At 36.9% G+C, this 25,661-nt stretch overlaps 1 protein-coding gene across 1 annotated transcript; it reads left to right on the top strand.

The window, feature by feature from the left end:
• Positions 1 to 145: 145 nt before the first annotated feature.
• Positions 146 to 25,333, top strand: EPYC (epiphycan). The gene is made up of 7 exons (XM_049792204.1): positions 146 to 319; positions 2,456 to 2,636; positions 16,790 to 16,943; positions 19,694 to 19,852; positions 21,400 to 21,602; positions 23,145 to 23,240; positions 24,778 to 25,333. The coding sequence occupies exons 2-7, from the start codon at positions 2,469 to 2,471 to the stop codon at positions 24,946 to 24,948; spliced, it is 951 nt and encodes a 316-aa protein (XP_049648161.1). The 5' UTR covers positions 146 to 319; positions 2,456 to 2,468; the 3' UTR covers positions 24,949 to 25,333.
• Positions 25,334 to 25,661: the final 328 nt, after the last annotated feature.

Genomic DNA, 25,661 nt, shown 5'->3' with positions numbered 1-25,661 from the left:
AATGCATTTGAGAATGTTATTGGTATATTGGTAGGAGCAGTAACAAATTTGAGGGGAAGGGGTAAAAAGCTGTGAAGTGAAATAAATGCCATTTGCTTAGAACAAACCTTTGTTTGACCTTGCTAGAATTCAGTTCAGCAAAATCAAATATAAAGGTGTTTGAAGTCGGAGAAACTCCCTGGGCTGAGGTCTCCAGTTGAGGGTAGACGCTGTACCACCTCCCACAGCCCCAGAATGCCACTGCCATTGGTCGGGGTCTAATACCACTGGCTCTGCATTCTGAGTAACGCCATCCCATTTGAGAGATTGGAAGCTAAAGGTAAGTTTTGGTACTTCTCTCTTAGAACAGTTAATTGGATTTTTAGCACTGGAAATATTTTTATAGTATTTGTTTTATTTTATCATGCATAATACTGATTCAAAGGCTGCAGATTGAGGAGACTATTTATTATTCCCTGGATATGTCTCAGTTCCTTCCTGTGAGAGGAACATAATCTTCATCAAAATATTTGATCTTACAGCTACTGCAGATGCCAATATCATTACAGTGTGTTCCAATATATTACACATAAGGGAAGTACAGAGACATGCAAACTCTGAAAGTTAGTGAGGATACTATAGTAATAGGTAAATAATATTTTTTTTTCACAGAGATTCTCATTATATTTGCTGGTTTTGCCTCTATATATACAAAACAAAATACTTATCAAGCCCTGTGCCCTTTAAAAACCTTTTAATTCTAGGCAATGTGAAATAAAAACAATTTTGAATAATGAGTAATTAGGAATTGTTTGTTCACAGGAAAAATTACACCAGGTATGTTAATATTATATTTTGGGTTAATAGATAACACCCTTTATAGCTGAATCATTTGGGGTAAATGACATGCAGAAGAAAAGCAAGACCAAAAACTATCCTGTCAAAAGTAGGAAGCAGAAAATATAAAGACAGAAAAAACCCAAGCTCCAGTATACTTCAGTTTATTTCAGAGATCGGTTGCATTTTTATTTTATTTTTTTTCATTTCATTTTTTTGTAATGAAGCAGAATACATTTAGTAATATTGGGAGCTAATACTGAAAGGTGCAATTGAACTAAGTCTTCTCAAAGACAAGCCCAAGTGACTCTAGCTTCTTCCAGCAGCAGCTGAAAAGTCTTTTTGAATAAAGCAAATGAGGGAAAAATGAATGCCTTGTGTTGCTGACCATCCCCAGAGGAATTTCATATCCTCATGCCTAAACCAGCTTCATAAAGACCTCTTTTCATGAAGCTAAAACTCAGCTTGTTGCTTAGCACACACATTCAAAAAAAAGTCTCACGCATTTCTTGTACTTAGTCTATTTTAAGTAGCTACAGTTAAAAACTGAAATATTTAAGTGTGTGTATTACGGCATCACATCAGGAGTACAATTTACTAGACTCGTGCACTACTCATTTTCGCTGTCTATGCTTTTGGTGAAATTAGTGGGAGCTGTAGCTAAATCAAGGTGTAAATAAAAAATGCTGAATAAAACCTTTTGTCAGGCAGCTTATATGTTAATAGTGAATACATCACTTACAAGGAATATGGAAGGCATAAACACTAATAGTCAAGCCTAGCATGAATTTTCTACTATTCTACTAAAATATGGAACTGTCAAATGGGTGATAATTCAATTTTACAATTCTATTCTCCAAGCAGAACAGGTGACTGTACTACGCTACCATTTCTCACTACTTTAAAAATGGTGTTGATTGAATAAAAAAGGAATACAGAGTACTGTCACTTAAAGGGCTATGGAGGGGACAGACTACTTTTTATTATCCCCAGAACTTTGCAGAAGTGATGGTCCAAATATCCCACACCATTCAAGCAATTAAAATTATATTCTGGAAAAACAATGACCAGGTGAAAAATGTTTTGATTATGCTCATTCAGAGGCAACAAAGAAAGAGGTCCTAATGTTTTCTAAGGTTTTGGGTGGTTTTTTTATGGTAGAGGAGAAAGACAAAATTACATTGTTGTACATTCCAAAATGTACATTATTTATTGTGATAGACACAAATAATATAATAATTTAGCTTTTGGCTAGTTTCTAAAAAGTTCTTCTCTAATGGTGCAGTAGAAATAGGTGAAGTTAGATGAAAGGGGAAAAAGTTGAATATATATCCTTTTTTCACCTTTTTAGGTAGTTTCTCACTGAGGCCAGTTTATTTTTATACCAATAAAACACAATAGGTCTTTTCTAAATTATCTAAATGTTAGTATGGCCAAAGCAGTCTGCAGAAATTCTCAGATCCAGGGACTCTTCATGAAGCAAAACAGAATAAACCATCGAGTCATCATGAATAAATATGAGTTATTGAATAGAAATATTGTTGCATACATATAAGTACTGTATTTGTGACGTTAAATTTTCATAGATTCCTTGCAAATACCAGACTACCCACATTTTGTCAATTTTCTTCTCTTTCAGAAAAGAAAGCAGAATGCAGACCTTTGTAAATATTTTTCTGGGATTTTTTATCTTTGAGTCTATTGGAGCTGCGCCTATCACTGATACTGTAATTTATGATTCTGAGTTCTATGACATACCGCTTGGAGAGCTGCCTCACTCATTCATCTATGATGAAAATGAGCAGTCTGACCAATTAGAGGTAATCAGAACTTCATTTATTTTATCTGTCTAAAGTGCACAAATGCAGTGGCTACTGATGAGTTTTTGTTGGCCATGACAACATTTATGAGACAAATCTACTCATGTGGTTGCTATTGCCTTTGGCTGATGAACAGCTTTCTGTGCTAGTAACACACCATAGTTCATTCACATTTTCCCTAATCTACAAATGTGGCCAAAATATTTCCTGATTTTAATTTTTTTTTGTGGTAATCTTTGAGAGCAGGTAAAAACTACCATGCTTCCTTCAGGTCTCCTTGCATTGCCACAAATTCTGTTGGAGATTGTCCTTGTGATTTATCTGTCTGGATGAGGCACAGAGGCAGCTGAGATAGGACATCCAGCATTCTCAATTAAATGAGGTTATAAAATGCTGTTTCCTGAGGTTCTTTGTTATAGTAATAGATATGTTCAATACAGGTATTTCAGGCTATAAATGCTAGTGGTTTCTATTTCTGTTAGGGAAGTGGGCAGAAGGAATTTAAAAAAAAGAAAGGGAAGTCACTTGAATTGAAAAATAGGAAAGTAAGATTACTGAAGAAAAACTGTTAAAAGTCTGTTATAGCATGAGATAGTAATACATGTTGCCTGTACAAGCAAGGAACTCATTTGTTGACTTAGAATGCCTCCTTCCCCTCCTACATTCCTGTATTTCTCTACATTACTACAAGGCTACATTAATTTAACCTCACTCTGCTGCTTAGATATGGACACAACTTCCCTGCAGGTGATATATGCGTTGTATGATTCAGGATTGAGTGCCATAGAAGTTGATGGAAATATTTAACATTTAAATAATAATATGTGGGGTTTGCTATTACACAGAATATTTTAGTACTTTTTCAGTACATCATTCATGAAAATGTGTTCCTTTGAGTGATCCATGATTGCAGCAGGAAGGACAGGAACTAGTCTTTCATCAAGGTGAGATCAAAATTGGAGAGCAGCCTTGAAGTCAAAGGACAGAGACAATTTAAGAATAAATATATCCCCAAACCAGAGAACTGAAGAGATAAAAATCACCTCAAAGTTTGCACTAAGATCAAAACCTTACAGTTTGGAGGAAAGAAATTTTCTCATCTAAGAAGGACCAGGAAGATCTTTGCTCAAAAAAAATTACTTTGCATTTGGCCTGTTTCCCTGTACCATGCAGAATCAAAGCTCTTTAAATACCTATGCGCTTGAGCTTTCTTCCCTGATGAAGTCACCCCCACTTTTATTCACCTGATACTTATGCTCTATTTCGCATTGACTAATAAGTCACAGTTCCTGTCTGTCTTTGCTCTTAAAAATGAAGCCTTTATCAGTCCTACAGAAACCGCTTCCTTCCCAGAAATGGGAGAGGTTATTTTCTATGTGCCTCACCCCAGAGATTTTCTCATTCAGACAACAGATTTCTTAGTAATGCATGAATGGTAGGTGGGACTCTCCTGTGCTGTGCTCTCTCTGTGAGGTCCTTTGACACTGAAGCATGAAGTGGCCCCTTTCCAAGTTTCTGAGTAAAGGATAGAGACAAGGCAAGGCTCCTGTGGCTCTTTTCCAGCTGAAAGAAATTCAGGATTATCAATATTGCACCCAACAAGAAAAGATACAACAGGTCCTATCACAGGCTGCTTTCTTTAGGGAAGTATGGAATAGGCAGAGTCCAAAAAGTCTTTTCATTTTGTCTTGTAAACTTCTTTTCCAGAGCAGGATTGTCTCCCATTACTGAGCTCCTCAGGCAGCCTTCTTAAAATTCATCAAGTGAAGGTCATCCATCATAGCAGTTGGAAGGAATGTTGCTTTGCATATGGATGAACCTCCCTGTGAGAGCCTTTTTTTCCTAGATGTTTAGCCAAAATCTTTTTTTTGCTTACATTCCTTTTACCATGTACCACCCATAAGAAACCTAAGCATTCACAATTCCCCTAAACCCAGGAGAGTTCAGAGTGGTCAGTGCTGTAGAAATCAAGCAGCTTTTATAGACATGCATGTCAGTCTTGGAAGTTATCTTTTAGACACTGAGTATTAATCACGTCACTCAAGTTTTAAACAGAATACATTTGTTTTCTTGATTGCGATTATGACTTTCCTCCCTACAATCCTGTTATCATAAAAATGTGAACCACACAAGTGGCTTTATGTGTAAAACCCGGGATTTATGCAAGGTCGCAGGTTAGATTTTATTACGCATAGCTTAAGTGATGAGCAATACCACAGAGACCCAGACAAACAGCAGGCCTTCGTCAGATCTAGCCTGTGTACAGTAACTCTTTAGGGCCTGATTTAAGGCCTGCGTTTCCTTCTAGAGACTCTGAATCATGTCTTTAGTCTTCTAGTGGAGAAAAAACAAAATAGCATTTTCCGTTGTTGCTGTCTTCAATTTAAGATTTTAAAATTCAGTTGTGTGCAAATAGAGATCATTCTGTTTAACACATTTTTAGACTTATTGGAGAAATGCAAACTCTTCCAAGGTTGTGCGTCCAACTGATTTTCAGCAGGTCCTGGAAACTGACTGGTTCTAGAACTTCAGATGTGTTTGGTGTGTTGCTCCTGTTGGTTTCAACGGGAATTAGGCACCTGTGCACCTTAAGGAATTAAACTAAAGCATCTGTATCAATATGTCCTTTCCAGAATGTTACCCATTGGGTACTGTAATCACTCATTCAGTGTGTAACCACCAAAATGAGGGATGACCTAGAAGTAATTAGGGAGGGATTCCTCCCACTCATTCTACCTAGCTAAAATTGGGCATTGCATCCCAAGACCATCCTCCAAGACCAGTGGGAATCATTCTCTTGGGATATCTATTGTGGTGGGTTGACCTTGGCTGGCTGCCAGGTGCCCATTAAACCACCTTCTCACTCCTCCTCCTCAGGGGGAGAAATTAAGATCAAAAACTCGTGAGTCGACATAAAGGCAGTTTGATGAAGAAAAGCAAAGGTTGCACACAGAAGCAAAGCAAAGCAAAAAGATTCATTCTTTACCTCCCGTCAGCAGGTGATGTCCACACACTGCCTGGGAAGTAGGGCCTCAGTACATGTAGCAATTGCTTCAGAAGACAAACACCTTAATAATGAAGCCTGCGCCACCACCACCACCACCACCACCACTCTCCCCCTGCTTCCCCCACCTCCTTTCTCTTAGCTTTTATTTCTGAGCATGATGGCATATGGTATGGAACATCCCTTTGGTCAGTTTGGGTCAGTTGTCCTAGACACGTCCTCTCCCAACCTCTTGCCCAGCCCCAGCCTACCGGCCTTGGGGTAGGGAGGGCGGCTGGAGAGACAGCCTTGATGCTGTGCGAGAACTGCTCAGCAGTACACAAAATATTGGTGTGTTATCAACACTATTCTAGCTACCAATACAAAGCACAGCAATATGAGGGCTGCTATGGGGAAAGTTAACTCCATCCCATCCAGACCCAATACACCTATCTTCCTCAAATAACTTTAGATGGACCTTAGGAACCTGCCTCAGGCTTAGCACCAAAATTTCAGCTTAATAAAGTTAATCAAGGGTCCATGTTCATGACTTCTTTTCTACTTTTCATATTCTGGAAGTATTTTTCCTTGTGAGGTATGTATACCAAAAATGAAGTGTATGTGTGTATATATACACACACTTCATTGGCTTGCGAACATTTTTCTGACAACAGTTTATCTAGGTAACAGCTATTGATATTTTTCCACTTGAAATCTGTCTATTTTGCTCACAGATTTTAGAGTAACTTTAAGGTCTGGAATGGTTACTTAACAGTGCAAATCAGAGGTTATCTAGCATTGCAAGCTAACATCATCATATCTGTTTAATTTCTTGCATTCTTTTCATTGTATTCAATATGTGTACATGGAACACATTTTTTAATGCAAAGATTTTGCATGGTGAAAATACTCATAGCTGTGAATTACTTGGGAGAGTTGTATTGAACCCTCAATCAAAGCTATGCATTGTCGTGTCTTAGATGGGTCAAATCTGGGCTATAAAATGTGTGGTTTCCAAGTTCCCAGGTCAGTGAGACATGGAAGACCTAGCTAAAGCTTTGCATCCAAAGGGAAATTGTTACTGAAAAAACCTTAAATAATATATTACTCAGAAATAAAATGTGTACAGAGACTTTAGAGAGAACAGTATCAACTCTTTCACAGATAATGGTAAAAAACACAATGTAAAAGAAAATGTATTACCAAGGAAGAAATTCCAAGGTCCTAAAGCAGAAAGAGACTGCAAAGAAATGCCACTGTAAGGTAGCGTACAAAGTTTGTGTTGGATTTTTCTTTGGAAACTGATAGTTACAACAGTATAAACTTGAGCTGCTGTATCGCCCCTTTTCTTCACAGTAAGTTTCATTATTATTTTCAATGAATATTTATATCATTATAGGGTCCAGAGGCCCCAGTCAAGACTGGGTCTTCATTGTCCCAACTGCTCTGCAAACACATACAAAGATAGATTTCCTTCTTTAAAATGGATACAATCAAAGCAGACTGCCAAACACATTCCTGTGTAAGTTTCTTGCTGGTAAAACAGAAAGCTTAGAGTTTTTCCGTCTTTGAAACTAAAACTTGGTTGGATAGTGTGTGAGAAAAACAAATTCTGGAGAGAGATTCCCGTGTACATCAGCTACTAATGTCTAATAAAATCATATTGCAAACTTGTGATTACATTGCCTGTTAAACATAACCAGTCTATTTTCCTTCAGGTAGGAAAAGCTAGGTTAGAAAAATAAGAAGTGAAAATATAGGGGCATCAGAAAAATATTTTCATCAATCAAATAGGCTATCAGTGAGGCTGAGAAGCAAGGGAGCTATCCTAGCACTGAATAAGCAGCAAAACAAGGGAGTTGAATACAGGTTGGTCCAGGTACACAGAAGAGGTGAGCTGGAACGTATGATCTACAAAATAATCAGAAACAAGCACTGTAAAAGCCTAATACTCGATCCTGCATTAGCTTGTTGAATTTGAATCAAACTGTTAATAGGATATTCAGGTGCCTGCACAAAGCTCAGAACTTGAGTCATACACACACATTCATTTATACATATGTATGCATACACACAAAGCATCTCTGCTGTTGCCATAACACACGTGAAGATGGTTACTTGTGCAAGAACTCCCTCTTGCCATTCTGCAGAGTTGAGAGACGTTTACCCTGCTGTTTCCATCTTTGTGGCAGGTATCTGATTAAATAAGAGACTTCAAGGTGGATATGCAATGACTTTTCACAGCATGTCATATACACTTAAAAAACCTTATGAATTGGTACGAGTATAAGTCAGATAACTATATAGTTGAAAAGAGAATAAATTTACCATTTGAAGCTTTATCCCCAAATTGGAATTCTTCTACTTTTTCAGAAAGGTTTTGACTGCAGCTGTTACATTCACTTGGCTGTTCATAACTGATTCCATATGCTTCGGTACAGATATCTTCACAAAAGGTGAACATTTCTGTGGATTAAAAAGTAATAATGAAATATCTGAGTGATGTTTCAACTATTTTGTCATATAGCAAAGGCAAATACCGCAAGATGAAAAGGAAAGATTTGAAATAGCATGTTAGTCCCTAAGTTCTAGTACAACAATCCAAGAAGAGCTCGTCTCGCCACTTAGCTATCTGAAATGTTATAAAGACTAAGTGTACTGGCAAAGACACCTAAAACTCTGATGCTGGGCATGCCATTAGTTACAACTGCGTTAGCTGAACCAAGTACCTACATCCTTTCTCTTGCCTCAGACTGGGTGAGATTCTCTAAGTAGTTGTCCTGATCTGAAAACACCTACATTGGTCCATCTAGGGCTCATTGCTTGAGAGTAACTATCACAATGCTTGAAATTCCTGTGAGGGGTCACAGCTGAAACTCCACAGTGAGATTACATAGACCTTTTACAGTAGATGCTGATACCTCGATTTCCCTGGTCACTTAAACTTTTTTTCCCCCCCAGACTTCCACTTTTGTGGCTTCTTCCAGAAAGAAGTAATGTGCATCATCCCTACTGATGTGGTGTATGAAACAAGGATACAGATATTTTAGAAAATTACTAATTACTAATTACAGATTTCTAAATTGTACCCATGGCTATATATTTTTTCTGAACACTGTCAAGTTAAATAACATGTGCATTTCTATCGCATTTAAAAATCATTTACGATAAGAATAATTTTAGAGCCAATCAAAACAGAATCCAGAGCATGGTTTGGTACACAGCTCAGAGAGGGGAGTGTTGTGGTTCTGCTCTGAGTCTGCTCCGAGACATTTCTATCTTTGTTCATGTTTAGTGATTATCTAATGCATAGGACATTAATAATCCTTTGAAGAAGGTCCCAGGTCTCAGTTCCTTTCATATTAGACTAATCAAGTTTCCTTTGGTTTGTTCTCCTTCTCCTGCCATGAGGTTTGCCTCTTTGGATGTATTCTGGCTTTGTTTTAACATCTCATCCAAACTCTCCTCTAGCCCCCATTTGATGATTAGGATGTCTTCTGGAACAGAGGTTTTTGGGGTGCCAGCCTCCTCACATTAGCAACTTACACCTCAGCTCTCTTGCTTGGATGAATGGAGAACCAGCACCTTTGTGTTCATTTTAACTGAAATGGAGTAAAACAGTTGTGCATATTTAACAGATGGGTTCTTTGAATTACTTAGGTGAGGAATGCCTCATTCCCTACACAAATAGCCTTAAGTGTGAGACAGATAGCTTAATAAATTCTGAAGCTGTGCTTCAGAACGTGCACAACTGTAGAGCCCTAATGAAATTTCTGCCTGAATCCTTAGCTGCACAATATGTATCAGACATAGCTATCAGAGTTAGCTAAGTAAAACTTCACTGAATTTCTTTCCCTAGATTCCTCAATGCAACCTAATATTTTGTTAGATGCTTAAAGACTTGGTGGACTGTCCACCAGTATCAACATAGATGTTGTTTTTAATGAACTGTACCATTTATTTTTTTTGTTTTGTTTAAAGAAAAAAAAAAAGTATAGAAATGGTACTGAAAGAATTGCATATATTTCACAGCAGCACAATCCCTATTGTGACATTACAGAAAAAAGGGATTGAATATTTACTTTGAATGTTATTTCTCAAGAGTGGTTTTGGCTCTGGCTTTCTTTATGAGAGATCTGAGCCTGAACCAGCTTCTAATTTCTGCTTTTTAACTTCCACTGCCAACTTAGCTCTTATTAATAGAAGGGGAAATAGTAGCAGTGGATAAAATAGCTGCAGCTATCCATCCTGGACATAAAGTTCAGACCACAAGTTCAAGAAAAAGTAGGAAGTACAAAAAAACTAATGTGCAGGAAGAAAAAAAAATCTATTATTATTATTCCTTTTTTTGATATTGGCATTCCTTACTTTTACAGTTGTGTAGCAATGCCTAATGTTATGATGCAGAATGTCCCTCCCAGTGTCAGGAAATGCATCACACCTGTGCCCTTGTCCTCAGCACTTTCTTCCATGCACCATATTCATATCCTGGACCTGTCACTAAATGATTGTTAACTGGTCTTACACTGACAGGGCATTTCTATATAGCATAACAGTCCACACTGTGAAGATGAAGCTAAACTATTAGAAACTTCCCTAGTTCTGGAGATAGAGCAGCTTGCGAGCACTATGTATCACTGCAGGCTACATGTGTGTAGTGGATTGGATCAAATCCGATGAAATGTCTTTGCACTATAAGCTGTAGAAATGAGAGGAAGAGCAGATCTGACATCAGACTTCGGCCCTGATGTCTGGTAAAAAATATGGTTGCTTTTATATGGTCTCCTTTACAGCCAAATGAAGGTAGATCAGCACCTCAGGGAGTTGATTCACAACATATGTGTGCTGAACCTCCCTCAGGAGATGATTCTTCCTCCACTGCCTGCACCAGAAACGCAAGGAGACTAAGCTACTAAATAGGACACTTAAATTCAATGTCTGAAGTTAAGTGGAGTGAATCTGGTGGTCCTTTTTGTTTGTATTTCTAACACCGTTTGAGGCAGCTCCTTACCACAGGTCTGAGGGCTGACAATGTTTCTGGTAGATACTCTGGTCATCTGAGTGATCTCCAACTTCATTTGTCTGGCTGTGTATGTCTACTCTGTGGCTTGGATCAGCAGGAGGTCCTGTGGAAATCTTCATTAAATAGCTGGGACTGGGTTTCAGTCCTTTTGTCCATTATAATAGTGCAAACAGTCCTGCTCCGATTTCTAAAACTGGCATATTTCTCTTTGAAATTTTATGTCTTGCAAAACTTCAGCACTGTTCCAAAGAAAAGCATCTGCTGTAGGCTAACTTAGATATTACATAGCCCTCAAAGCAGAATGTTAGAAATAAAATCTGTAATTTCAAACAATGTTGGAATGAGTCTTTGACTTCCTTGGTACTCACGGAAATCCAGATTACTTCAGTTTGTATTGAATTTCTTCATTCTCAGGCAACAGAATTAGTTAGTAAAATCTCTGTAGCAATGCTGCGCAGCATAAATGTTTTTACTCAGTTAAAATCAGACATGACATAGATACACCTGCTTTTGAGACAAGCTTTAGTATATTCTGTGGTCAGTGCTAAAAAGGTGCTAAAAAGACTACTTCTCTTTCTAAGACCAATTAAAAGAACCTCAGAGTCTACCTATATTTTCCAAGGCAGAAGATTAATTTCTAGACAGACATTAATTTCTAGAGAACTGGGTTACAACTCTAGAGCTCTGTAACTTTAATATTAAGGTTGGTCTGTCTGAAGTATGAATGGAAATTTAGGCGTGTATGTGTTTGTAAGACCCAGCAGAAACAACAAACTAACTTCCAAAAATTAGAAGGCTTAAAGGGTTAAAAGAATGGCCTGCGTTGATAATGAAGGACACTGTACCCGTCTGCACCACTTCCAGAACATTCTTCCCAGCAGCAAAACTGAGGAATGTGTTTTTTATGCCAAAATCAAAGGTCCTGCACCCTGATAATGTCACAGCACAGATGACTTCTCAGTGAAGGCCCTTCATCCTGCCACCAGCAGACAGGAAATAAGGTTGCAGAATATCATATATACAATTCCTTTCCATGTTAGCCATCATGAAATCACACTGCCAATGAGGAAAAGAAGGCAATGGGTAGCAACCTGGTGTAAGATTCAAGGATGCTGGAGTATCCAAGACTCTGAGGAAAAAGACTGCCCCATAACAGCTCGTAAATTCTAAAGGAGATAAAAACCTGCCCAAAGGTTAGTTTTCAATGCTTGTCAAGGACTCCAGAGGCACAAAAAGGACTCAGTAGCTTCCGTATCGAACACAGGTGATCCTGGCCAGACCACTCGGGCATACACATTTAGGTATGTGGGAGTATGTGGGTGTAAATGTGCAAGGGATTAAAATTTGAGAGTGTGAGTAGGTAAAATCAGTTTACTAAGAACTTTTGTAAACAAATATCACCTTTACTTTCCCCAAGATCTCACTGGGGTTTAATACACTAATTTCTCCACACAGCTTATTTCTGTGGCTCTGTAGAAGAAAATGACAATTTATCTGAGCTGCACAATTTGCAGTCTAAGTAGTCAGTGCATGAACATGCAATGGCTCACAGATCTATTTATTTTTAAGATAGAACAACAGGAGAAAAGGAGACCTTAAATGCAAAATTCAAGAAGAAACAAGTATGAGCCACTTTTGGAAAGGAAAACAAACCAAAAACCTCTACCATAATTAGACATATTCTTGTAAGTCTTTGGTAGTTTCAGAACAGCTGTGGGGGAAGCTAGTTCCTTTTGATGGGTCAGTGTGTGGTGCAACTGTCCCTTCAAGTTTATAATGTCTCTTTTTAACTTCTGAACTTCTGTTTGCATTTTTAAGTACATTTTTTGCAGTAAAAGAAGCACTGAAACAGGACACGCTTCAGATTCTTCTCTGGATTTAAAGTTATTACATGTAACATATCAACTTTGATCCTAAAAGATGTAGCCATAGAACAATAGACAAAACATCTGCCACTGGAATTACACCACCTCGGAAGAAAAATGTAGCAACTGATGGTTTCCAGCCTTGCCGTTTACCTCTTTAAACCTATTTCTTTTCTGTAATTTATTACTTTGCATAGATTATGTGGGTCCATAATCCTCAAATAGGTTACTCTTATCTACATTTCTATTCTGTTCCACGCCTACTGACCTCTAGCCCACACTCTTTCATCTTTTTTTTTTTTTTCCCCACAGCTCAGTCTCCTGAGCCATTTCTAATCTTAAACCCCTTTTCATTTGTCTCACCTACTTTTCAGCCAAAGGTGAAAGACAGACACCTAAAGAGCCCATCCTAAAAGAAACATCTGTGGTCAGGGGCTGGAGCTGCTTTTCAGAAGTTTTGTCTTCTTCTCTGCTGACTGTGAAAGGATGCTAGCATAGACTAAATGCCTAACCTATTGATGACTGAAGTTACTAGCTGATACAGATTTCTGTGCTCTCGACTTTTGCAACTTCCTGGTCTGAAAGCGCCTCTAAATTGGCCATCCACATTAAGCAGTTTCGTTTGTAAATGTAGTCACACTGAATAAATGGGGAGGGGGGGGCGGGGAAAAGATACTGCATGCAGTATTAGGAAAGATGTTGATCTCCTTTGGCATGCTCTGTGGCTAATATTCTGCACTGGTATTCTCTAACTATTTTGATTGATTCCAAAGATGGAGTAGGGTAACTATTAACAACATAGTTAGATGACTTAAGGTAGGTGATGTGATTCCCTTTCAGTGTTTTCTTATGCCATGTATTAAATCTGGCTTGGAAGGCTGATTACGATTTGAAGACTTGCAACTACTGGCAAAGAGAAACATGTTGTATTGTATTTCTCTGCAATATTCTTCCTGCTTTGTGATTTTTCATAAAGAATATTACTTAGAGTAGTAAAGGAAATACAACCCCACACCCACCCCCCCAAAAACCTATGGAGAATAATACCATTGAGTGATATAGAATCACTTCTGTTTCAATTTTTTAGTAAAGTGCATGTTGCCAAAAAACAAACAAACATCTGGAAGATGAAGGATCAATCTGTACAGTATATAGTCCAAGAAACATCTTTGTCTTGTTACAGTCTTGCGTGATTTATCAAATATGTAAAAGACAGAAAGCTGCATGGATCAGATGACCAATAATGGGAAACAGACTTTTACCTTTAGGTTACTGGTTCAAGTCCAGCCTATGTACAGCAAGCAAATACTGCTCATGCTCTGAGTCTGGTATGTAATACACACGTATCAGCGAACTCCTACTTCATTACCCGTGTAAAAATGGCAACAATTCACTGTAATAACTGGTATTCTTATGACATTCACAACTGGTGCAGGAGACTGAATAGATAATGCTAGTTGCTTGCAAGAGTTTCTCTAGAACCCAGATTTAGCACGCTGACAAGGAAACTATGGGAGGCTTTCAAATGTGCACCTCTAAACCAAGAGAACATCCTGTAATAAGAGAGAGAGAACAGTCTAGAAACAGAATTACTAGAAGTTAATACCTCTGCTTTGGTACCCAACAGCTACAGTGACTAATCAACTAAGAACACCTGAGAAAGCATAAAGCAAATCACAAATCCCAAGCTAGTATGTTCCATAAAGTATACCCTCAAATATTCAGAGAAGTGGCAATCAGTGTAGATGACCCAAATCCCATGACGAGTGAAAGGAACATTATCTTAGGTCTGAAACCTATTTACAAACTATATCTTGAAAACGCCTTCCTCCAGAATATTATTTTCAGTAGAACTGCCACAAAAGATGCATAAAAAGCCATTAATAAGTCTCAAAATCCCCGGATTTTGTTCCAAAGTTCAGGACAGGGACTCTGATCTGATTTCCATAAAACTGGTGAAGAAGTAGACAGCATGTGCAAGCACTTTAGTGCAGTACTACCCTGGGTCAATAAAAGTCTGGAATGCCTCTCTCCCTCTAGGCTTCCTCCATTCGGAGAACATCTGTCCCATTTCCTTTGTTCCCAAAGTCTTTTGATTTGTCCCCAAGTCCATTCCTGGTTAAGCTGTCTTACTGTCGGTGCTACAGATGGGAACATTGTGTATTTGTCTGCACAAAGCAACAAGGTACATCCTTACTCTTACACCAACAGGTTACTCAGTCATAGTTCAGCTGAAGTTCATTTTGCTCACTTGATCACCCTGCATTTTGGAAAGTTATGATCCCAGTAACTGTATCAGGACATTTTTATCCATAAACCCTACTTAGTAATAGTATCTATGTCTTACTGGAATACAACTAAAGAATATACGGAGAACCTGAAGTGTGCTCAGTCAAAATCTGCGTCTGTGAGGTTCACAGTGTTTCCTGGTTTATCATTGCGTCCATATTCTCTGTCTTCAGTGAAACCAATTGATGCAAAATATTTGAAACTACGGCCACTATATAACTTAAATCAAATAATTTCTATGCAAAAAATAGATTTTAGATGGTTATTTAGATGTTCTCAGGCAGTCCAGGATCATGATGCTTAATACTGCTAGTAAAGATACATAGCTACACTGCAAGATCCAGCAAGTCTATTAAAAGTGTAGTGTTTTCTTCCAAAACTGCGGTAAATATATATACACATATGAATACATATATATACACATATGTATAGTCTACATAGAAAGCCTAATTTAAAATATTGTAGCTACTTGACCAGTCTGGATGCAAGCTACTTTTACCTGTCTTCTACAACTAGAATTACGAGCACTAGTGTGAGTGATTTCAACAACCAGTTCTCCATGGAGACAGCAAAGCCAACAGCAGCTGGGTGATGATCTCAAAAAAGGAGATGTTTGGTCAGGTAGAAAACTCAGGATTCAATAGTTTGATGGTGGTGGTGTGCTAGAAGGCTGCAGTGGAAGAAAATCTTTATTAAAGCGTAATTTTAGGCTTCAGTGCCTTTACACTTGGGATAAAGATACTGTGACAATATTCCTAATTTTGGTCATGCCTTAGATACAGGCTAAGGAGTGTTAACTGCAGCACAGGGGTGTGGCATCCATAGGGGTGGATGTATTGCCTAACTTTTAAACAGTACCTCACATATGCAAAACCCTATAAGGACACTAATTCATTGCCTGAGATTTAAAAAATAAAAAGTGCATTTTCAAAAGAGGCCCTGGTGCAGTCAAACAATATTATTACACATGGGGAAATCAAGGTACACTGGTAAAGTAACTTGCAAAGAACACACAAGCAGAGTGGATTCTCGGTGTCTGGGTGATTACAATAAACCAGTCTGCCTCTTTGCAAGTGTAGGCCCCTCCGCAACAAGCCTGGCAAGTCTGCAATACTCTTTTTATGAGGGGTGATATGATGCAAGAAAATTGCTACATCCTAATTTTTAGCCTGAAGTTGTCATACAGCAAAATCAACAGAACGCGTCTTTAGAATTAAAGTTAACACAATAAAATTTGCTGGTTTGACTCATTATGTTGAGTGAAGAAGAAAAAATAAGGTTTCTAGTCCCATGAAAGGATCTGCCAAATGTTATAGGATTTTTCCAAATCAAAATTTTATCTAACATTTTTTATTTATATTCTTAGTTTTTCATACTATATAATGCAGCCACTGATGAATGAAGCTAATCAGAGTCTTCTGGTATTCAGGTTCAGAAAAAAATTGACAAAAATACTGTCAACATATTATTAGCATGTAGGATGTGAACTTAGACTTCAGCATTCTTAGATAAGATTTTTAAAGCATGTTAGTGTTCTTAAAACAAAGCCTGCATAGCTACATTGGATTTGGATTTATGCTGGTACAATTTACAATTTTATGGTCAAATGACTTGCATCTTTTTGATGCTTCACAGCAAATTTTAATTTGTCACACAGAATAAATCAATTTTTATCATAAATCTAATTTAACTTTAAATTAATGTGGAAAAAAACATTTTGTTAGTGCATGTTCTCACTAATGAAGTATATGCGTGTGTGCATAGAACAAAGCATTTAAAACACTGAGATAAAAAGTAAATGAGTATGTTGGAGTTTCACGAATTGTTTACACATCATCAAGAATTCATTTTAGCTGCCAGATAAAATGCAGCTCAAGCACTAAAACTCAGAACGTATGTGACCTCTAGTGGGAGAATATGAATAGCTGGAAGAGAAACAGCTGCCAGTGGAAGCAAACAGTAACATTTCCTTTTCCCTCTTAATTTTCCGCAGACAGAGATTGGGACAGCACTACCTTCCATAATTCAAGACAGTTATTCTTCCGCACCATTGGCAGAAGAACCTGAGGAGGAAGCATCAACACCAAAATTAATTGATGGCTCTTCAGCACAGGGGTCTGGGGTTCTTGGACCCCAGACTCACGACGGTTAGTAGGAAAGAGAAATGAGTTTTGCATGTGCAGCTTTGCTTTTCAGTGAGCCCACTTTGGTTGCTTATGAATGTCTACCTCCCTTAATGAAGAGGAGGTATAGTTTCTGTACCTCTCTTACTGAAAAGGGGTATAACATGCCTATCTTGAATGCTCTGAAGTCAGATAGGTACCTAGTCAAAATGTTTCCATACTATTTCGCTGTGAAAGTAACTGTATGTCAATGAAGATTTTTTCCAAATAAAATTTTGCTTAACACTTAAACACTTACAACTTAAAAATTTGCTAATGGTTGGCAAGTGCTACCAGTACTTTTTCTGTTGACTTAGATTTCAATATCATTACCAACTACCTTTATGCTATAGTGATTTTTACATGTTTTTTATAAATATGTTCATACACAATATAATTAAAAAGTTGAAGAATTTTTGACCGTGAAAACTAGAAGCTTTGAAACTTAATGAAAGGCAGCTGTTTAGAAATTTTAGGTGAAGCTGATATTCTGTTCATCTGACTACCTATAGTGAAATAAGAACTTTCTACATCTCACAGGGGAATTAAAATTGTAAAACACAATCTGTCCCTCTCCCACAAAGACATTGTGATGCTAATAATTGGCATTTGTTAGCAGCTACTCTAAACTCTTGTAGTTAAAGCTCAGTAGAGTTACCCACTGCTCTGATGGGTCTTTGTGCTATAAGGTGATTAACATACAACAACAGGAAAATCCTAGTTTTCACTATGCCTAACACTGTAAATGAGTGCCATAGAAGACAAATGAAATGGGGAAGAAAAAAAAAAAAAAGAGTTCGTGTTTCCAAAGTTGTGTGTTTAGTAACATTAATCATTCCTAGTCTTGTTTTTATACATATTACTAATGAGCCTTGATCTGGCAAAAAAAAAAAAAAATACACTGATGTCAAAACAACTAAAAATGGAAATGAGAATTTCCTAGGACAGCTCTGAAAAAAACACAAAGTTGTCTTCAATTTTGAAAGCTGCAGGTTGTTACAAAACATTTCACATAAATACGACTTATTATGAATTCTGTATCTGTCAATATTTTTGAGCACTGAATGCAAATCAACTAGTGCATCAACTAATGATATGCATGGGAGGCTCAAGGCTGTAACATACCAAATCAGGGGGTTTTTATGTCTTTATTTTTTTTAGCAACATATTTTCCTGTCAGATGTTGCTGTTGTTCTTGGCTTGGTACTGATAGAAGAATACAAGGCTCAGGAACATGAAGCCAAGTTCATTTTTCTTATTGATATCTTCTTGAATCCTTCCCATACCTCTGTCCTTTTTCAGTCTACACCAGCCAGAGGTGACAGATACCACTCCTCCAAGATCAAAAATAGGACAGAAGGGGAAACTCTCTTCCTGTACTATGTTGCAATATTTTGAAAAGATGTCAGCCATCCTAAAATCTACATTCATTTAGGCCTGGATTGGCTTGAAAGGTTCAAGGTGTGACAATTTATTTTTTCCCTGTGTCAGGCTTGCTCCCTGTAGCTAATTTAAACTGTCCTGTGGAGGAAGTTAGAGGAAGTATTAAAAGAGTCTTATCTCTCCAGAAATGTTATTCCTGCATGCCCAAGTAGAGATTCTCAAATAAGAGAGTACTCTGGTCAATGATTCTTTAATCTTGCCTGAAAAGACAACACATATATAGTCTGCCTTTCAGTTAGCTACTGCTGCCTGTTGGCAATTGACACAGATTAAGGCAGCAAATCTTCCATCTAGCCACAACTGATTTGGAGAAAAAACTCATCTGCAAAAAACTGCCATTTTAATACTCATTAATTATCCTACTATTCAAGTAAAGTAACCAGAACAGACAACAGCCATCTGCTACGAGGAGGAGGAAAACACGAAACAGAGAAGTATTTCTATGGGATTAAAAGCTGAGAAACAGATATGCTGATTTATACCCATAATCAAAGAAAATATGTATCAAAAATTCAACACACATAGCAACTTTTCCTACTGAAAATGACATTCAGACAAACCAGTGTCACAATTCTCACCAAATTTGAACAGTACCATCAAAAGAAACTTCCAAATTCGCAGTATTCATCCAGCTTTATTACTGAGATGAAATGGCTTAATTTTTCATTTTCATGAAATTCTGGTGCTAACCAAATATTTTGTTAACATGGTCTCCAAGTTACCTTAACTCAGACTGATAGAGAAATTTTTCATTATGTTAGATTTCTGAATCAGAAAATATAATTAAACATGTAAAGGAAATTGAGTTTCTTCTCCATAGCTTTGTAGGAAAATATTAGTTTCCTTACAAATTATTCAGAAGTACTATTTACAGAACCAAACTTGGAAAACCATAACAAGTTTCAGCCATCAGCTGTTATATCTGCATCTAGATGGAAGTGCACCCTTGCCAGCTTAGGGGGAAATTGATCTTTGGTTGGCTGCTGCCACCTAATAGTCTGTTGTTACAGTCTGAGAAACACTGTATCAGAACAAGTTAAATGACCTTCTATTAGGCATAGCCAGAAAAAAACTTTGGTTTTAAGCAGAATTTAATCACTTTCTTCTTGCAATTATATGGTGTGGTGATCAAAACAGAATGGGAGCGAACATCAACAAAATCTTATTATGTGCTTAGGTGAGCATTTCATTGTAGTGATTTGCATATAATTTTTGTTTGGTTGGTTTTTTTTTTTTTTTTTTTTTTTTTTTTTTTTTGTAACAAACTGTTTTCTTTTAAATTGTTTTGATAGGTCTTCCCACTTGCCTTTTGTGTACATGCCTAGGGACCACAGTCTACTGTGATGATCATGAGCTTGATGCTATTCCACCATTGCCTAAGAAAACCACGTATTTCTATTCACGCTACAACAGAATCAGGAAGATCAACAGAAATGACTTTGCTAACTTAAGTATGGATAGTAGTATTGTTGCAATTAGCTTTAGTTTCTATTATTTCTGGCACATAGTAATCTAAGAGACGGTGATTCATTTTATGTAATGTTTGACGATGGTAGGATTATACACATAAATGCACATATAGAAAAGTGGTTTGCTACTTTTGAACGTAAAGGTCAATACTTCAAATGCAGATTCTTTGTGGAATTTTTGAATTATTAGAAATAACAACGTTCATCTATCTTTATGCTGTTACCTGTAATCAGCTTTAGAAAGGTAGAAAAAACCCCAAACCTCATGGAACATTTGTAGCATATTAGAAAGTACTTTTTTCCTAAACAAGATGAGTTCTCAAGTACACATACTTCCAAATATTTGCAAAGTATCTGTGTGAAATGAATTTTACCTTTAAACTTTACCTTTAAAGGATATATTCATTGGTTTACTCCAGAATTATCTAGGAAAATCTTCAGTAAGTGAAAACTGCTATTCCAAAACTATTTGTGGCCTAAAACTTGCTAAAACTGATGATTTAGGGAGCTTATATTTTCACATTTCCTACTTGAGATTCTTAAAGATAACTGATTTTTTCAGGAATACTAAGCCTACCCTTTTTAGAGACAGGGACTATACACTCCCCAGCTTGAATGTCAAGATACACTCTTTGTTTTTTTGTTTTACAGCTAACTTTGTATAACTAATGCTTATTGATTTCATGATGAAAAGTGAGGAATCAGTGCCAAAAAAGGCGACTACAATAATTAAGTGGAATGCAAAGACAATTTTAGGAAAGAAAACTATAAGGGTTTGGCTTCCTCAAACCAAGATGAAAGTTGGGAAGGAACACAATTGGTATATAAAAAAATCAAGGGGAATAAATATTAAGAAAAGAGAAAATTTATTTAGGCCAAAATATACTGTTAGCATAAGAATAAAATAAAATAAAATAAACCTAAATAAAATAAAATAACCATGAAGAAAATTCTGGTGGAATTACAGAACAATGCACTTAAAATTAATGCCTCTTAATGCACTAATATTTACACATTGTTCTTTTTTGCCAAAAATAAGTTTCATTTTCTTATTTTGATTGAAAAAAGTGTTTGAGTGTATTCTAGAAAAAAAGTCAGTATAACAAATCTGTTATATATAGGAAAATGTTGAAAACAAAGAAACATGGAACAAGATAGTAGAGAATGTTTATTTCCCTTTAAGTGTTATTTTTCCAAAAGATAACCATTTAAAAGGTTCCCAGAACACACAGAAATTTTTTTAAAAGTATTAACTTCAAGGTCTTTCACTGAAAGGTGTATGAAGAATGACACAGGCAATTCGAAACAGTATGAGAAGGACATGTTGGTCCCCTTCCTTAGGAGAACTGTTCAAATACGGATTATTGCATTATATATAAAGAGAGAGAGAACTGACACATAGTGGATCAGGAATGGATGTGATTCAAGACACTTCACCTGTAATTTAAATAGCCCATTTGCCTTTTTCTTTTTTAGAAATTTCAGTGAACACATTCTTACATGTTTGTTTTGTCTTATTTCTCTGCCAGACAATTTAAAGAGGATTGATTTGACGGCGAACTTTATATCAGAGATCCATGAAGACGCCTTCCGGAGATTGCCCCAACTTGAGGAGCTAGTGCTCCGTGACAATAGGATAAGGCAACTCCCTGAGTTACCATCTACCTTAACATTCATCGATGTTAGTAAGAACAGGCTTGGTCGCAAAGGAATACGTAATGAGGCATTTAAAGTAAGTCTGAGTTTGATGGGAAAATCTTTTCCTCCTCTCTCCAAAGGATGTGGTCGGAAAAGCAGCCTAAGTGTCCCTCTAGAGTAGTAAAACCTCTAAGATTGTAGGCACCATGACTGTGCTGGCTGCTGGGTAATTTATAAAGATGGAGCAAGACGCATGAGCACTATCAGCTGGACGTGAGAACCCTTTCTAATCTTTTTTACAAAGGTCTGCACAAGACATGTGATGGCACTCTATGTTTGTATCTATGAACCAACTACCTACATGACTAGCAAGACTCCAGAAAGCTGCTTGATGTTCCCTTACAAGTAGTCAAGAGGAAAGGGCAAAGCTACGGGATGCCGCTGCTTCAAACTTACTTTGCCATGTATCTACATGGGAACTTGCTAGAGTATTCATTAAATGTATATACTTTCTTTCCACCTTGAAAAGCAAGGAGATTGGAACCTCTGAGTGAGAGTCCTTCCTTGAGAATTTTGGTGGGGAGAAGCAGCCATGTACTGATCCTATGTGAAATCTGAATGTGAAATCTGAAGTCATTAGAGAATCTAGGCTAGCTTCGTATGTTAGACCTGGCTTGTACGCATTATTCAATTGCATCTAAGAAGGCAGCTGTAACCAGCCATCTCTGAATTACTCCTTTGGAAAACAGGTTCTTACTGAAGCAACCAACAGCAGTTATTGAATCAGATATTTCCTCCTAACCCAACATAAGGTCGGTGTTGGCAATAGGAAAGATGGGAAAAAATCAGTCCCCCAAATTGAGAGTCAGGTCCAGCACCTTTTTTTTTTCTGCACTTTCCTGATTTTAGCCATGAAAGAGTCTCAGCCTTTATCTTCCATATTTGCCAAGAACTTTCACCCTGGTACCTCAGAGTTCTGTCAGTAGGAATTAAACTAGGACACGAAACTCAAAGAAGTAGTTAGGTACCACGATAACTTCTGTGTGTAGAAAGGGGGCAAAATGAGAGTATTCTGAGTATACTGAGCCTTACTGACGTAGCCAAGTTTATATCTTACTTTTGTTATAATTATCAGATGAAGCTCCTTTCGCTAAGTCAAAGGATAAAATTATTTACCTTTTCAAAGGGAATGAGAAATTTATTTTTCGTTCAGGCACTTCTTGTGCAGTTATAATATGCTTCAACACCAATACACTTCCGCAAAATTGAGTAAGCTTGTCACAAAAGCCAGAAAGCAGACAGAATAAGAAGCCTTTCTGCGTAATGACTGGGAGAGGCAGTATTTTCCCTTTAGAACAACATCATTGAAATTATATCTCTAATTATTAAGTCTCTAGACATTTCAAAGAATTTTTTTCCTTCATTTTAATCCAAACACCTAATTTTTAAGAGCAACAGTTCTCAGCCTCTGCAAATGAAATGGGTTTTGAATTTCTGCCTTTTCAACCATATCATGCTGAAAGAAAATGTGTTAACATCCAGCGGTGCTCATCACAGTGATACGTTTCAAACTTACTTCCTAGAGATTTTCAAAAATGTCTATCATTTTCCCCTACCTTTTGCCTTCATCCTCTAGGATATGCATGAACTGCAGCATCTTTACATCACTGACAATAACTTGGATCACATTCCATTGCCACTCCCTGAAAGCCTCCAAGCTCTTCATCTTCAGGTAGGCTATGCAAGTAATGGCTCCACATATCACGTTCAAACAGTAAGTAAAACTGACATGGGCAACTATTGTCTTGTTTCTTCTGTTTATCCAAAAGTGTACTTACTGGACTAAACAAACTATTGGAAACACACAATTAACTAGTGAATGCAGTATTTGAAAGAAGTAAAATTTAGCTCAGCTAAGCATTAATTATTAAAATTTGTAATACAATATTTTTCAAACATAAAATTCTAGATTTATTGTTAGCACAGACTAAAGTTAGGTTCACAGCTGTCAAGAGCAACATTAGTCTAAGAGACTTCAAAGACAGAAATCCCTCACACTGCTCATACGAATCTTCCAACAGGAATACTTTTAGATACCCAAAGAAAGTTGCTTTACATATTGGTTGTATCTATACCCAGGGCATTTCATTCTCTTAATAAAGGTCATTCCCTGTGGCTAACATTTTTTCAGCCAAAGTTTTCCATTTGACTATGTTGGAACATGCTATCCATCATCTTTCTGTAATTATTTTTATTTTTTTTTGTATTTGTTTTTACCTAAACCTTTGTTTCTGAATTCTTCCTTTCAACCTTTTCTCTTTGCTTCCTTCCCTTTACCTCCTTGTGTACCAATGCCCAGTTTTGATTATCAAAAGATGTTTGTGTTTATTACATAATACAGCAAAACCCCTTGGAATATATAACCTGATGTACCATATATAATTTGACCTCTATCTTTCAATAAATAAATCTATAGAAATACTCTGCCTGCTAGCTGACTATTTTTTTCACCTGCACATGCCTCTAAATTAAATATTCAGTGCTATGTGCTACAAACCAAAGTTAGTGAGGTGGACTTTTTCCACACCAATTTCTGACTAGCAAAAGAATGGAGAAGAGAAGAATTTTCAGACAGCCCTCATTTTAGGATACTACCTTTTTAGTCTCAATTTCCAGAAAATATTGTATTCTAGCAATTCATTGTTGAAAATGGTTCACTTCAAGAACAAATGGTCAGTAAAGAAAGTATATAAGAGGAATTTAAAGCAAAGGACTAAAACCTAAAGCGTTCAATTTTCCCTATATATGTACAGATGGGGGTTAAGCTAACGTGAGAGGGCCTGCGGGAAAGAAATTTGTCACAGATCAAATAGATTTGTGGCTTTGCAGGTTAAGGCATATCAAGCTGTCAGGATGATAACTATGGTTCTATGATTTTTGGACTGGCCTATGCTGGTTCCAATTTGCATTAATCAGGCTCTTCAATATGACCCCAGAAATGAAAATGCTCGATACTTCTACCAGGCCCCTCCTGCAAAGCCTGTCTCTGCTACATGGTTTCAGCTACTTAGTTTTGAAGCTTTGAACCGGCCAAGAAATTTTCCCCCTGCTTGGAAGATTTCTCTGTTGATAACTTGCAGCCACAATCTGGTCCCTTGGGTTCAAATAAGTGTCTCTCTAGGCACTGAAAATGCATCCATAAGTTGTTCTTCAAAGAGTAAAAAATTACTTTCAGGCAACTATTCTGACAGCTTTTTTTCTTTTTTTAGAACAACAACATTCAAGAGATGCACGAAGACACTTTCTGCAAAATGAAAGATTTTACTTATGTACGTAGGGCTCTTGAAGACATCAGACTGGACGGTAATCCCATCAACCTGAGCAAAACACCTTATGCATACATGTGTCTACCCCGTTTGCCAGTTGGTAGCCTCATCTAAGTTTTGACAGAAGCCAATACTGTCATACACTATAAGAATCTTTAAAGACAAATTTTTAGCTCACTGCTACACTAAGATGCATTTTTTCAAATCTCATTAATTTGGGAAATATTTCTGTTAATAACGAGATCGATTATTGATATACAAAGAATAATATGAAATGCTAAAAGACAACTCCATTATCTACCCAACTGTAAGTTGTATAGCAATATCAAGAAAATTATTTTACTACAAAAACTGTACTGAAGGCAATAAAAGATCAACATAAATGTAAAATTTTATGCTGAATTATTCAGATCTAATGTATGAATTTTAAAATGAAATAATTTTTTATGTTAAAATCTAACTATGACATAGTAAATAAAGAAATAAAAATAAAATGTGTAAACAACTGAATATTTACCCCCTTTTCATTTGATTAAATATTTTTCTCTCTGCGACACATCCATTTTTCTAATTCTTTCCTTAAATGTCCCTTCATTAGTACTAACAATATTCAAAAAAACATGTTTTCTTTAGCAAACAGAATGTTTCCTTAAATCAATAATGAAATACAGAGATTAAACTTGTATCAGATTACCCCCCAAAAGTACATAAACTATTTATTTATACCTTTGCAGTAATAACTGTCCTTTGTAATGCTGATGAGGCCCAAAGCTGTCTCCTGTATCTTGGATAAACTTGCCTGCAAGATTATCTGGCTAATAAAAATC

The sequence above is a fragment of the Accipiter gentilis genome, chromosome 34, assembly GCF_929443795.1.
Source record: "Accipiter gentilis chromosome 34, bAccGen1.1, whole genome shotgun sequence".
NCBI classification, from domain to species: domain Eukaryota; kingdom Metazoa; phylum Chordata; class Aves; order Accipitriformes; family Accipitridae; genus Astur; species Astur gentilis.
The sequence above is the reverse complement of the archived record's forward strand: the minus strand, read 5'-3'. Positions and strand labels throughout refer to the sequence as shown.

Coding starts and splice junctions, on each gene's coding strand:
- EPYC (XM_049792204.1), top strand. CDS start 2,469: ATGCAGACCTTTGTAAATATTTTTCTGGGATTTTTTATCTTTGAGTCT. Junction 2,637..16,789: donor AGCAGTCTGACCAATTAGAG/GTAATCAGAACT, acceptor AATTTTCCGCAG/ACAGAGATTGGGACAGCACT. Junction 16,944..19,693: donor TGGACCCCAGACTCACGACG/GTTAGTAGGAAA, acceptor TTGTTTTGATAG/GTCTTCCCACTTGCCTTTTG.